Here is a 15,048-nt window from a genome sequence, read left to right on the forward strand (position 1 = left end):
AAAGTGTTAGGATTACAGGAATGAGCCACCGCACCCGGTCTAGAATGCATTTTTTATGAAGTCCTTTGAGTTCTCCTGATGGAGTGAGTTTGATGTTGGCAAGACAGTGTTATGATCACTATCAGAGTTCAAAGGCCACTTTCCTGTCTTATGGTTAATTTTATAAAGCATCCAATATGGCCAAACAGTTATCATTTATCTTTCTTAGTACTTTGTGTTAAGCCTGTGGCTTTTTATTTTTGTTTTTATTTTTTCGGTGGATAGGGTGGTCAGGAGAGGATTTTCAGAGTTGAAAGAATTTCTTCTCCTTTTTTTCTCTGTTGTGATCACAAAATAACTATGTTAGGCTTTTATACAATTGAGCAGAACTCTGGAGTAGATAAAATGTATGTTTCCCCCTAATCAGCTGGGCTGAATTTCTGTGTTGTGCTGTAGTGATTATAGCCACAGTTAGATTTTCTGATAGCTGGCATCTCACCAGCCACCTTAGATTAAAAAAACTCCATTTGTCCTGAACCGATAGGCACAGAGGGGCTATTTAACCGCATTCATATACTTCTTTCTCCTCCAGGTCCTCACAAACATGGAAGACATAAAAATCCGTGAAATGCAGATTTTTGACTACAGGAAAAAGGTAGCTGAATCGGAGACTAAATTAAAACAGCAACAGAACCTGTATGAAACTGTGAGGTCAGACAGGAATCTCTTTAGCAAAAATCTGGTTGAGGCTCAGGTAAAGAATATATTTACGTCTTTACATTTTGATTTCTCTCTAACCTGGGTTTAAAACAGTTTCTGTTATCCTAATGGTAGACTGTAGAATCGATCAAAAAAAGCAATCTCATGGAATTCACCTGAAAAAGATCAACTTATGCAGAACTATCAGGTTGTTTGAAATGGAAATGACACAACTTAATGGGATGTGGAGATCATGGTCCTACTTTTAATTATTACGTAGACTTGCTATTCTCCTCTTTCTAATTTTTGAAACTGCTAATAGCTACCGTGACTCAGAGGGGAGCTACTCACTCTTGTCATTTAATTCCATAGCTTGACTTTGAAATCTTTTAGCTATAATGTTTGTTGTACTTCCAATCCTTGGAATTGGAAAATGAGGAATACTCGGGTGTGTGTGTGTGTGTGTGTGTGTGCGTGTGTGTGTACACGTGTGTGTGGCATATTCATTATACATACTTCGTATATATCTCATGAGAATATTTTGAGGGGTAATGCTATAAAGACAGGCGTAAGAGACAAAGGCATAGCCCGGTTGTTATTGGTCATGAGATGGTTGCTTTGAGAGAGCTTCCCTTAAAAGCTCTTAAATATGTATTGCATTTCCATAGGAATGATGATGTCTGTTTAATTCACTTTCAATTCTTTCATTTTGTTAGGATGAAATAACAGAAATGAAGAGGAAGTTAAAGATTATGACCCATCAGGTTGATCAACTGAAAGAAGAAATCTCTGCCAAAGAGGCAGCACTTGTGAAACTGCATCTGGAACAGCAGCGAATAGAAAAGGAAAAGGAAACATTGAAGGTACAGACGGACTATTGGTCCCCATTGGAGGCAGCCTCCATTGTCACTGAAGGCAGCAAGGGACAGGGGAATTGTCTAGGCTGCCTGTGGTCACAGTTGCTAGTTCCCCAAACCCAGCCACACAAGGCGCCAGGAGCATGAGCTCTACCATCTCTAGGTCAGAGTTCCTTCTAGGCAGCGCTGCCGGGAAGAACGGGGTGGGGAGTAGCAGAGACGCACAAGTGCCTGGTTCAGCTATGCTGGCTGTCATACTCCAGTGGGAGAGAACCGAGCAGGCTGGCAGCGCTCAACAAGTGCTTGGGCTTGCAGGCTCGCTATGACCCCTTGGTATTCACAGCCCAAGTCCAGCCATTGTGCTCACACCCAACCCTCCCAAACCCCTCCCTGGCCCTTCTATAAGATGATGCTTTGTCCCTCTGCTCCTAACCATTGTTTACTTCATGTGCATGTGACTTTTCTGTCTGCAGTCTCATTAACTGGATGTCAGAGCTCTGTCCTCTCTTGGTTTGCCCCAACCAGGTTCATAATCCCCTTTACCTCTGTGGGCCTAAGAACTTTGCAGCTGCTCCTCCAGGGATCATTTCTGTCTTCGTATAGCTCACTAAGACATGTCCCTTTAAATCCACTAATTTAGAACATTCGATGTCTGCAAACATAAGGACTTTTTCCAAGAATGCGTACCAAATAATGACACCATTTCAAATCCTGTAACCAAATATGTTTCATGATATACATCACTAAACCTAATATATTCTCCTATTCCTATTCAATCCGATAGATTTCCCTTCTAATCTATTAAATAAGGGACTATAAAAGGGATCTTCTAAGAGAATGAAACCACTTATTTTGAAGATGTACGTGCAGAATACTTATGGTTGCTTGTGAGCCCTTTGCAGAAACTGTTTACAACAATTTAGAGATTGGATACCTTGGATTCTGCATGTTAGCATTCAAAGATAGTCCCTATCTTCAAATGTGTACATAGTGTTGGGCAGGTTTAATGCCATATTTCCTTGATTCTAAGATGCTATAGATTGAAATATGCACTCTCAACTTAATAATGAGTTTTGTCAACTTAATTATAGGTTTTCATGGAAATAGAACTATTACATTAAATTAACGTAAGGCACATTTTTTTTAGAAAGATTAAGCTGTAACAGAAGTATCTTTACAAAAAAGATATTATAACTGCTATATTTATGTAAGACTTTTGTCTCCCCCACTCCAGCTTATGATAGAAAAAGGATAGAAAATTCTGCATTAAAATTTATTACATATAAAGAAACATACGTATGTTTTCTAAAATTTGAAAATATCCTGCATCTTTGCCCTTGTTGCCCTCGTTTGAAAGCAGTTTTACAGAAAGTGGTTTCTTTCACCCTGAAGCCTGTAGTCAGAAGGGGTTTATTTATTGTAGAATGAATCAGAAGAATCTTATTATAAACATTGCTTCACCCATGAGCCCCATGGACCACATCAGCAAGGCTCAGTGGAATCCATCTGGTGCATCATCACTTTCTCTTTAGAGGATGGTGTGGAGTCTCATCTCTTACTTTCCCAAGTAATGCTCTATTCAAGAGATTATTACCCTATACTAGGGCCCAAGGTGGAACTAACTGTCTTCTACAAAATCCTGCTTTAGAATAACTGTCCTATACACAAGATCAATTATTCCTAGTTCCTCAGAGTTTGACTTTAGTTAATATTTGTTTCAATTATGCCCTCTTCCATCAGGCATCTACACATACAGCTCTAAAAATGCATCATAATAAAATACAATAAAGGGCAATAGGGTCCTGTGACTTGGTCCTGGGCCACAGAATTGGCAGCTGGTGGACGTGAAGGACGATTAAAAGGCTCTGCCCTGGAAAATCTGCTCCCAGTGGGAGATCCCAGGTCTAGATGGCTTTGGGCCATTGATTATAGGAAGATGATTGCTTTGGACTTACTGTGGAACTACGATGCCTTTTCTCCTGCATTTCCCATTAAGGCAAGAATGAGGAACAGAGGAAGATGCTTGCTTGATTTATTATTTGAGGATATCCACAGATGACTTGCAGTGGCGCTCCGACTGGATAATTTTGGCCTATCATTAAGCCCATTTGACATTCTTTAGAAAAATATTACAGCTCAAATGTTGAATTTTAGCCTCTTGACTTTTTTAGCCTAAGAATTTGAATCACACTTCATGCAGGTCTCTGGATTTCATGCATCTAAAGTTTGCAAACCAAAACCCTGAGGGAAAGGGCAGATTTTCTAGTAACTTTGCTCCAAGAAACATTTATCTTATTACTGTGAGTTCTGCAAAGCTACATGAGTACATAATCCCTCCTGGGGAAAGCCCTAGCCTGCTTGGTAGACCGTGAGATGCCCTTTGGCAGGACAACCCAATTTACGACTTCTGCAAGCCGACACACAAACAGTTGTCTATAGGAGGCCATCTCCACGCTCATTCATCCCCTCAATGGAAAAATCCTGTCCTTCCATGTTTCTTTTACTTTTTCAGTTGCTACCAGGCTCAGCTTGTGCCTCGGTATTCTAGACACTGTCAGCACATTATGGTCATGACAGAATATCAATAGTTCTCTGTAGACGTTGCCGCGTCTCCGTTCATCTGCCTGTTCTGTCCCGGGCTTGTTTCATCAGCACTGCAGGAGCCATCTCGTTTGGAGTGTCTGCCTCCCAGTTTTAACAAGCTCCTGATTCTGTCTCGTCACTTCCCAATCATCCCACCTCTATCTGACAGCACTTTGATTCCTGGTGAATAATTCAGCAGCACATTCTCTGTGTCCAGAGCTCAGCACCACATTAGGGAGTGGCTTCAGGGCACCATATCCTTTTACTTAGTGGACTCTGTAGCTTGCCACGGACGGGGAGCTGTCACCCGTGAGAGAGAGAGAAAAAGTCTAATTATTCTTGTGGCTAGAAGACTTCAGGTGGTCCTGTTTGTTTTGCTAGATTTAAATAGAGAGCTTCTGTGAAACCTAGCGAATGTTGGGACCATGTATGAATGGGTGAGCCTCCTGCAAATATGGATTTTGAGATATGATTTATGCCCGTAGCAAATTAGATTACATTTAGTCCGTAAGTACCTGTTGTGAAATTGTGTAATTGTGGAAGCACTGACTAAAGGGTGTGTCCTGCCATTTCATTACAACTTCATGTCACCACTAACACTTCGATAGGTGCAGAAACCGCAGTTCCTACCTAGGACGTTGTTTGATGAGCTTTTGGGTGCACAGTGGTTGTTACCATCTTTCCTGGGTGAGACAGCTCAGATTTATAAGTGCATTAGACTCAAGGTATTTTGTTGATGTTAACATTTGCTGCTAACATCTAATGCCACATCTTGTTTACAGCTCATAAATTTATGACATAAGGAGACCACTCAGAATTTTGATATATTATGAAAAAAGTACCTAGCAATGCCAAACGCACGGATGGTTTTACATTTCAGACAGATACTTTTACACACTGTTGATTGCATTTTAATATAACAGGGGTTTCATTTTGTTATGCTGATGGATTCTGATCAGCTCTTGGCACTTAAGATCAGGGAAGTGAATGTTGCACATCTGGGAAAATAAAAGTTTTATTAAAGAAAGCACAAGCCAAACAGGTATTTTATTGCTGTCTTTGCTGTCACCTTAAATGATTACAGAAACAGAAAGCCTGGTTCTTTCTGATTGCCTAACAGGCAGTTCCCCCAAATGGTAAATACTACACCATCTCTTTTCTCAGTAAGTATTTCTTTTTGCTTATCCCTAGACCAAAACATATTTCATGAATGAACAAATAAAATGTCATAAGAGAAACCCTTGGTTTTACAGTAGCTAGCTGCATTTAGTTTGTGACATTACACATCTATTACGAGGCGCGCAGTATCTTCATACTGTTTGGATAAGTTCGAGGCGTAGAATTAATGACTCTTGGTCTTCACGGGTTAGAGGCAGAACTTGATTAGAGTTGCGTTGGCTCATAGGCATTTGCACTTATGAGGTTTTCCATCATCTTGGTGACCTTTCTGGTTGGATGAGGTTGTGGGTCCCAATACTTACTTGAAGGAAAACATTATTACTCTTTTCCTGTCATTTGCCAACCTGCAAACCATTGATTGACAAGTTGAAACCTTTATATCATCTTGTCATCTCCCTTTTGATTCCAGGCATGGGTGAAAGCAGAGCTTTTCCTCCTCATTTGTTTTTTCTTGTGCTGACATGGTCTGTGATAACCCCTTGTCCTTCCCAGCTGGGCGTGAAACCTCTCAAAGACATACTCTCCTTTCCTTTCCACGGTTCCCCAGTGCATGCTCTATGCAGTATATGACACACAAGGCCCTTCCCAGTCTGGCCCAGCTGTTTACTGGCTTTACCTCCAGCTATTCCCTACCTAACTCTAATCCAGCCACATGGATGCTTTGCTGTCTGGTGAACACCCCAGGTACTTCATAGTTACGTGCCATTGTTCACACAAGCCCCAATGTTGTATGTCTTCCCTGCCGACACACACCCCTCCAATTGGCAGTATCTGTCAGATGCCAAGGACCTGACTGGTTCTTCCCTCTAAACCCCAGGCAGAAGTAGAAATCCCTTCAGGTGTTCGCTCCTGTCTTTTTAACGTAGGTAGATACCATTTTCCCGCTGTTGCTGGTTATAACCATCATCTTCAGTGGATGGCGAATCTCTCAAGCATTGCTCATCTTCTGCATTTGGTTTGAAATTATTGGGAGGTGACCAAGGGAGCACAGGCTTTGGAATCAAAAGATCTGGATGGGAGTCTCAACTCTGCTACTTACTAGCTTCCTGACCTTGGGCAAGTGGTTTGCTTTTCTTTGTTTACATAATGGCATTTATAAATTGGAGACAAGAGTAGCAACATGCCTAGTATCAGGCCTGGGATACTGTAGGTCACAAACATACTTGTGCAATAGAAGTGAATGTGCATTTCGATGAGATAAGTTTTCCTTTTGAAAATTACCAGTCCATAGCACCTTTCCCCTGTAATTCCTGTGATTTCCATATGCACTCACGGGCCATATTGGGGTGAGAGCTCTCTGGGAAAGCGTCCACGATGACCGCAGCCCAGTGATGACTTTCCTTTGACTTCCTGTCTGCGTGATAATAATGTTGATGCTGGAAAAATTTGGCCTGGACTTATTAATATTTGCCTATCTTATCCTTCTCATCTGGATTGGAAGTGTCTTAGGAGTGGGATCTATCTATTATTTTACACCATGACGTCCTTTTTGTTGTGTCAGGATGTTTTACAAGATAGACACTTAGTTGTTATCTTCGACTAATTTAGTTTTCGCTTGCAATGGGCTTTATGTCTGCAGTTAATGTGCCAGTGGTGTTGGGACCATTACAGGAGCCGGCACAGAGGCCTCCCCGGTCCTCATCCCACGTCCTTCTCTGCACCAAGCTTTGTGAATTCTCCTGGTGTTCAGCTGGTAGGAGGTGAAGTGCTGCTGAATACCAATGAAGTCCCTGCTGCACATATTTAGAGAAATGATGAGAATCCCCTCAAGGGCACAACTCATAGAATAAACATGATCGCTGTCGTGTGCATTGCTGTTTCTTTATGGGCTTTTGTGTGTGTGTGTGTGTGTGTGTGTGTGTGTGCCGTAAGCTTGTTTTGTCTGTGAGAATGATCAGACCGTGTTAAATGAAACATCCGAGGAAAGTATAAGGAGCACAACTGCACTTCCAGTTCCGGGCCCTGTGCTCCTGGTTTGTGCTGTAACGGAATGAAATCTGTCAGTATCGTCCACTCTTTTTCAGGCCGAGCTGCAGAAGCTGAGACAACAAGCCCTGGAGACCAAACACTTCATTGAAAAGCAAGAAGCTGAAGAGAGAAAACTCCTGCGGATCATTGCCGAGGCCGATGGGGAGAGGTTGAGACAGAAGAAGGAATTAGACCAGGTAGAACACCCCCTCGCCAGACTTGCAGACCTCGTCAGCAGACACACGTGTTTGATTCCACTCTTCTTGAACCTTCGTTCCTTCCTCAGCTCTGCCACCCCATCCTGTCGGAGGAGCAGCAGCAGAGGCTGTCTTGTGTTAATTACGACATACGCACTCATTTATTAGATTCGTATTTATGAGCACTTCCCAGGTGCCGGTCACTCCTCTAGGCACTGGGGACACTTTGGCCAACAAGACAGGCAGGTCCCTGTTCTCAGGGAACTTACCTTCTAGTATAATTGCTTGCCTGTAACTGCAGTGAATAATTACATAATTTGGGTGGTAGAAATTCAAGTGCATAAATTGGAGGTTAGAAATGTAAATGCTTCCAGGGACCTGGCAGAGAGAAGTTGGCCAGTGCAAGACAGTAAGGAGTGGTGGAACTTGGTCAGAGCCAGCCCACCATGAAGTCATTCAAATTTCAATATTTAAAAAAATAATGGGTTGGAAAACAAACAAATGAATAAACAAGATGGTATATCCATGGGCCCAAGATTACTAGATTATTGGACCGTTATTCTTATTATGGCTTATTTGTTGTATGGTGCTTTCGCAAACGCTAATGAGAGGAGTCCAGTGCTGACTCTCCAGCCGGCGATTGCTAGCACCCAGCACACGTGGGCATTGGATAGATACTCGTTGACTGAGTGTGTGCGGCTACCGTTGTGAAAAACAAGACTTTTTGTTCCCTGATGGCCATGACCTTCCTTACCTTTCTAGGTCATCAGTGAGAGAGATATTTTGGGGTCTCAGCTTGTTCGGCGCAATGATGAGTTAGCTTTGCTCTACGAGAAGATCAAGATCCAACAGTCGGTGCTGAATAAAGGCGAGAGCCAGTACAACCAGAGGGTGGAGGACATGAGGATCCTCAAACTTGAGATCAAGAAGCTTCGCTGGGAGAAGGGGATTCTCGCCAGGAGTGTGGCTAATGTCGAGGAACTCAGGTGATAGGAGACCCTCGGGGCTGAGGGTGCAGCGGTCTGGGGGGAGCTCCTGAAGTGACCTTGTGTTCATGCTTGTTGCTCATGGAAGGTCTTTTTAAGTTGTACACAATGAATTTTATGTGATGAAATTACTAGCGAATAATGAGAACAACTTTTTCATGACATCTACATTGTGCCCAATGCTGTGTCCCAAAAATGAACTAGCTTCCTTTCAGGGGGGTATGGGCCAGTGCAAAAAGGTGTTTAAAAAAACTTTATTCTGGATTTTAAAAAAGTAATTTCAAGTCAAATCACAAACACAAATTAGTTACAATTCAGACATTTTTTTACCCCCAATGAGATTTTTTGAATTTCTTTAATAAGGTGGTAATGCAAGAGATGGAGCATCACTATTCAAATTTAACCCTGGTAACATTTGCACATCTTTTTCTCGGAATTATATACAGGATGCAAATAAGTGGAAAATTTAATTTTATCGTTATTTGAAAACACCATCTCCTTAGAAGGCAGCCAAATTTTATATCTTACTCTTGATTTATCTTCTGCAGCTCTCACTTTAGCTTAGTGTGCCTTCTTCTGTCTTTAAACTTTGCATCACACAAGATCTACTTTCCCTTTGGGAAAACATCCCCGTGTTTTATGTAGGCAATTGCAGGAGACCAAATAAGAGAGCTGGCATTTTTTTCTCAGCAGCTATCCTTATTCCCCACAGATTTGTAGATGAATAATATTCTTGACCACCTTGGGATAAGGACACAGTTTGGTTCTGCTTCTCAAATTAATTGGGTTAGAAGATAGTTTTGATATTTGCATGCAGTGAATATATTCAGGAATGGCAAAGTTGCCACGATCAAGGATGGATCAATACTTTTTTTTTTTGTTTTTAAGAGTTGCTTGTCTTTAAGATGATGAAAGTGGTACAAAAATTCATTGTAGAAAATGTGGGAAATGCAGACAAAATATAAAGATGGGATTAGAAAATCACTCATAACTTTACTACCAGGATATACCACCATTGACGTCTTGGAGACAAATGGATTCATTCTAAGTAGCTATTGAATGGTCTCCAAGACTATCACTAAATTTGTCAGCCATGAGTTATTTTTATTACATACACAAAAACCAAATTTTACCCAATATCACTAGTTTCTTGATAATAGCTTTTATTTTTCTTTTCAATGGGAAGACAACTTAATAAAGATTGGAGGCAAGTGGGCATGAATTCCAAGCTCACCTTCCCACCTACAAGCTGTGCAACCTTGGGCAAATCACTGAACTTCTCTGAGCTTTGGACTTGTAATTACAATTAAAGACAAAGAATGTAACGTGCCTAGCACAGAGTCTAGTACAAAGTCAGCCACCAAATACAGTAGCTGATACTTTTGCCCTCCCCTTCTGATGACACTCTGGAAAATGAAAGTGTTAAAAAATATGCTTTTAATTCTAAGCAGCTTGTTCTGAGCTCCCTGTTGAGTGAACATCATGCAGTTAATTCTAATGGTTTGTCTTGCTAATGAGGGGAAGTTGTATTATTGGTTTAAATGAAGCAATTAAGTAAAAGAGATGGCTTAGTATTAGTAATCTGCACACCCGCAGCAGACGAGGACAGATAATAACATTCTTATTGGCCATGTCAATGCAAGTGCTTGCCTCTTCTCTGCCTCCCAACAAAGCTTCTCCTTCGGTGGGGTTACAGCTGGCTCACAGGATTCTGAGACTGGCTGTCGCATATTACATAGTAACTAGAGATTCCTGCAGATTTTAGCAGTATGTTTGAGCCAGAGCTAGTTCTTCAGGACTTTTCCAGCCATCTGTGTAGTTGTGGAATGCAAGATAAAATGTCACCATCACCCCTAACTCAGTGTTTCTCAATTCTGGCTGCACACGAGAATTAAAAGCTGTGAGCCCAGGACCCAGCTACACCATTAAAGCAGAATCCCTCTGGGGAGTGGGTCCAGACAAAGAGATGTTTTCAAAGCTCCCCAGGGGATTTCAGTGCGCAGTGGTGGTGGAAATGCACTGCCCTAATTGGTGTCAGGTTGTCACCTGAGCCTCAGGGTCTTGCAGTCAGGTGCTGTGTGTGGGGAATGTAGACCGTTTATTTTCTCCTATTATAGAGACATTTAGAAACATTAAAAAGTATATTGAAATGTTCACAATTCACCTCCCCCCACTTCATTCTTTTCATAGACTTCTAAATTTCTTGAGTATCCAGAATCATGATGCTGAAGCCCTGGCTGTTTTTTTTTTTTTTAAGCTAAGGCAATTCTCGAGCTCTGCAAGAATCGATATCATCTGTGTCTTGCCCAGATTTAGGAGGCTGATCACAGTGTTCACGAAAGGCTCCCTAAGTCCAACCTTTTACATAAGATGCAGTGTGTATGTAACCATCTAAAGATACGATATTCAAATGGGTGGAGAATTTCTTTGCAAAACACAGTTTGTCTTATTTAGGCAGGAGCTTTTTCACATGCAAAGAGAATTCTTGAAAGAGAGGACACGATGCCGAGCCCTGGAGGAGGAACTGGAGAACCCCTTGAACGTGCACAGATGGAGGAAGCTCGAGGTAACATCTGGCAGAGAATTCTTCCCGGCCCCAAATCTCTTCTCTCACCCCACGCAAAGCTTCTAACCTAAAGCACAATGAGAAGCACGGTTTTAATTAATGCTATGCAAATTGTCACCTAAAATGTCAGCCTGGATCAAATGTAAATTGAGTCGTTCCAGAACCAGATGGTACATTTGGGTTTTGTTTGAAAAGTATCGGGCAATATCCTTTCTGCTAAAGAAGGCCCAGTGCAAGCTGCAAACTGGCCTCGCCAATTGACATTTAGGTAGTTTTTGGTCAACTAGTTATCCTGCGGCTGCCTATTAGTCTTGGACTGTTAATGGACCTTAATTATACTGGCCACCAGCATCTTCCCCATCTTTCAGTTTGTCTTTCCATCCTTTCGTTTCTTGTAGGAAATACGGCTTTGTGGACTAGCTCTCTTTTTGAAGGACTAGTGCTGTCTTAGCCAAACCCTTTGTCTTAGGATCTGAGGACACAGCCAAAGTCCCATTGGTAGGGGATGGATGATCAGCTTCATATTTTATTTTATGACTTCCTGACAGACATCACCACCAGCACTGAGAATAACAAAGACAAACTCTGCTTATTCAAGGAAAACATGACCATCTCCTTTAGTAACGTGGGTGCCAAAGGGGGCTTTCACTACATGAACAATTAGGGTGTTGGGAGATTTCAGTATGTGATATAAGAAAGAGCAGGGCAAGGCAGAAAGTCAGCCAACTAGGTGTTTGTTTTTCATTTTTTATTTTTTCCATTTAATGAAGAAAACACAAGGATAATGCATTATAAATTGTTAGGTAAACATGGGGCCTGAATTTTAACAACATCCAGTCCTGCCAAGTAAACGTGTGCCAAATTTAGTCCCAGTATATGGATATCAGTTGGCACTGCTTAGTATTTCTTAAGCAAAGTCAATAGAACCCTTTTTTTGGACCCTCGTTTATTCCTCTTCGAATGCCAAGGGTGGTAGAGTTTACTAACCCAACAATAATATGAGTGTGTCTGGGGAAGTGGAGCCGAAGATTTTAAATTCATTTAATGTCACATTAGCTTATTCCATGTGTTTTCATGCACATCTTTAAAGTGTCCAATTCTATGTCAATTTCTAGTAAAAAATTAGAAAATAGAGACTCTGGGAGGCAGTTGAAAATATTTAGCTGTTAGATGAATTCAAAATGTCAGTACTGTTGAAAGTGAAGCCTTGGCTCAAAGTCTAGAGGACAAATTATCAATTTATATCTATATATCTTGTCTGAATTGTACACAGATAGCTATTGAAGGAGCATCAAAGCTTTGAGGATTGATAATTCCATTTCAGAGCTAAATGCCACGGTCGCATTCCGCTGCCAATAATTAGCAGAAGTCCACATCCTAGAAACCTTCCCCGTCATAGACTGCAATTAATCTTCCTGTTGACAATTACCAAAGGAGAATCCTAAGGCCGAGTGAATTAGGGAACCTCGCCTCATTCCTCCAGAAACAGAGGAGATGGTAGGGAAAGCCTCGGAGCATAGTAATTAGGAACCACAGCCTTTGGAGCCAGGCATATCTGGTCTTGACTCCAGCTCTGATCCATGCCAGTCTCGGTAACAGATACCATTTCTCTTAGCCTCAGTTTTCTGATCTGTAAAAGGGGATGACTAATACTGTCTCAAAGAGCTATCTTGCAGCTAAAACATAATGTTATATGAAAAGCACTTAGCATAGTGTTGGATGATGGCAAAGAATCAGATATGCATAATAGCTACCATTATTGTTACTCCCACTGGTGGAATAAACATTTACTTTCTATATATAGACTAACTAGAGCTGTAGATAAGACATTCAGAAAGCTGCAATCTGCTTTTTTGGGGGACAGGTATTTATGACTATCCCATCTTTATACTTTTTTTTTTTTGGTTCTAATACTCTCTGTATTGGGTCTGCAGGTTTGCAATAGATTTTAATGTTATAAAACAATAATTATCTTACATGGGGGCCAAGGTGCTTTGAAATTGATGCCATCTCAGCTACTTTTTGTTGTTCCCCTTGGACAGGCCAGCGACCCCAGTACCTTTGAGCTGATTCAGAAAATTCACACCCTGCAGAAGCGTCTCATCAGCAAGACTGAAGAGGTGGTTGAAAAAGAGCTGCTCCTTCAGGTAGCGTTTTCTTTTTCTGTACTCACTGAACAAACGTATTTTCTCAGCGCCACCATCTCCAGGGTTCTGCTCTTAGGATTAGTCAGTTATTTGGCAGCCTTGCATGCCCCATATTTAACTGTAGATGGCAACAGTGACTCACACACAGAGAACAAACACAGCCTGATTAATTGGTCTTTTATGCTGCGATCACTGATATTTTGAGAATTCTGGAAAATTAAGTGCAAGGCTAGACATACTGCAGTGGGTAATGTGAGCATTTCCCCCCCACTTCTCTACAGTTTTATTTTTCAGGTTCTTTTAAGTACTTTTCTTCTTATCTTCATATAATGCAAAATGCTGTGATTTGGATTTTGAAAATAAGCTTTTGCACAGAGCACAAATGATCTGTCCACATGAAGATTTGTGTGAGTGAAATGGAAGGAAGGATTTCTTTTTGAGGATGTTATGCAGTAAGCTGTTCTTGAGCAACTGGCCTATCTTTGCAAGTACCAGTTGTCATCAGCATCATCACCATCCTCTTCACCATCATCATCATCATCATCACTTACTGCATGCCAGACACTGTGCTGGGTGCTGTACCTACCTCATCTCATGTCCTCTTCATAGTTCAGGGCCTGGGTATCGTCATCCCCAATTGATGGGTCGGGAAGTCGGGGCCCAGGAGTTTAGTGTGTATATGAATGTCAGCTCTGGTGTCAGCTGGTCTAGGTCAGGATCCTGCCTCTGCCAGCAGCTGTGCAAGTTTAACTTCTCTGCACCTGAGGTTGTTAGTCTGCATTACGGGACAGCAATAGAACCTGTGAAATAGAACCTGTGAAAATGGATGTTGTAAGGATTTAAAGAGCTTAGCATTATGCCTGGTAACATTGTGTCTAATAAATATTAGCAATTATTTGTGTTATTTCTGATTCCAAAGCCCATAATTTTAACCACTGGATTACCATTAGTAGGACTATGAGCAAGGGCTATTTGCCCCTTTTGATTTACATTCTATCTTAAAAAAATATTTTCCCTGAAGTTGAGTATACAGTAAATAGCATTCCAGAGCATCACTACACCGAATGGCCAACAGGGATTTTCTTCTTCTCTTGGATGGGCATGTGGGTTCAGAGGGTATACTTTCGTGTCAGAAGGATCTGGTCTTGAATCGGTTCCAGCATTTGATAGTTCTATGACTTGGAGAGGACTACATAAACTTTGCAAACCTCAGTTTTCCCATCTGTAAAATGGGGATAATAATTCCCATTTTTCATTATGGCAGGAAGATACTCCGGTCAGGGTATACAACTTGGAAGTCTTTTTTGTAAGGCTAACTAATTAATGCATGGGCACTGGGATTTGGCAGTCCAGAGTTTGAGCTGTGGCTCCACCGATGCCAGCCACGAGTCATGTCCCAAAGCCATGCAGCTGGTAAGTAGCAGGGTTGGGACTCAGCCCAGGCAGTCAGCCTGAGAGCCCACTTGCTACCACTTCACTACCCTGTCTCATCTGTTGTTATTATAATTTTGTTAGTTTTAGAAAGAACCAAATTTTGTGTTTGCCAAACCTCTCTATTGCAAGTTTGTTTTATATTTCATTGGCCGCGCTAACTTCCTTACTTCCTTCCTCTATGTACTTTGGGGTTCCTCTGTTTCTTCCACTTTCTTAAAATTGATGCTCAGCATGTTAATATTCAGTCTTCTTTTCTAATATAAGCATTTAAGGTTATAAAATGTCCTTTAGATAATTTCTTCAGTTCCTTTCCGCAGATTTTGATATGTGGTATTTTCATTTAATTCCACATACCTTCTATTTTCAGAATTATTTCTCCTTTGAGAGTAAGTCTTAAGAAATATCCACTATTTCTCCTAATAAGAGATAGGAGATATTTAATGATATTTAGTG

At 41.3% G+C, this 15,048-nt stretch overlaps 1 protein-coding gene across 1 annotated transcript in view; it reads left to right on the plus strand.

Moving 5' to 3' along the window:
• Positions 1-15,048, plus strand: part of CFAP58 (cilia and flagella associated protein 58) — a 92,046-nt gene that overhangs the window by 37,111 nt on the left and 39,887 nt on the right. The window contains exons 10-15 of the mRNA XM_012661641.1: positions 572-733; positions 1,395-1,541; positions 7,322-7,462; positions 8,225-8,448; positions 10,903-11,014; positions 13,057-13,161. Coding sequence (XP_012517095.1) covers positions 572-733; positions 1,395-1,541; positions 7,322-7,462; positions 8,225-8,448; positions 10,903-11,014; positions 13,057-13,161 — 891 coding nt within the window. The remainder of the gene's footprint in view (positions 1-571; positions 734-1,394; positions 1,542-7,321; positions 7,463-8,224; positions 8,449-10,902; positions 11,015-13,056; positions 13,162-15,048) is intronic.

This window comes from Propithecus coquereli, unplaced genomic scaffold (assembly GCF_000956105.1).
Source record: "Propithecus coquereli isolate 6110/MARCELLA unplaced genomic scaffold, Pcoq_1.0 Scaffold73, whole genome shotgun sequence".
NCBI classification, from domain to species: Eukaryota; Metazoa; Chordata; class Mammalia; order Primates; family Indriidae; genus Propithecus; species Propithecus coquereli.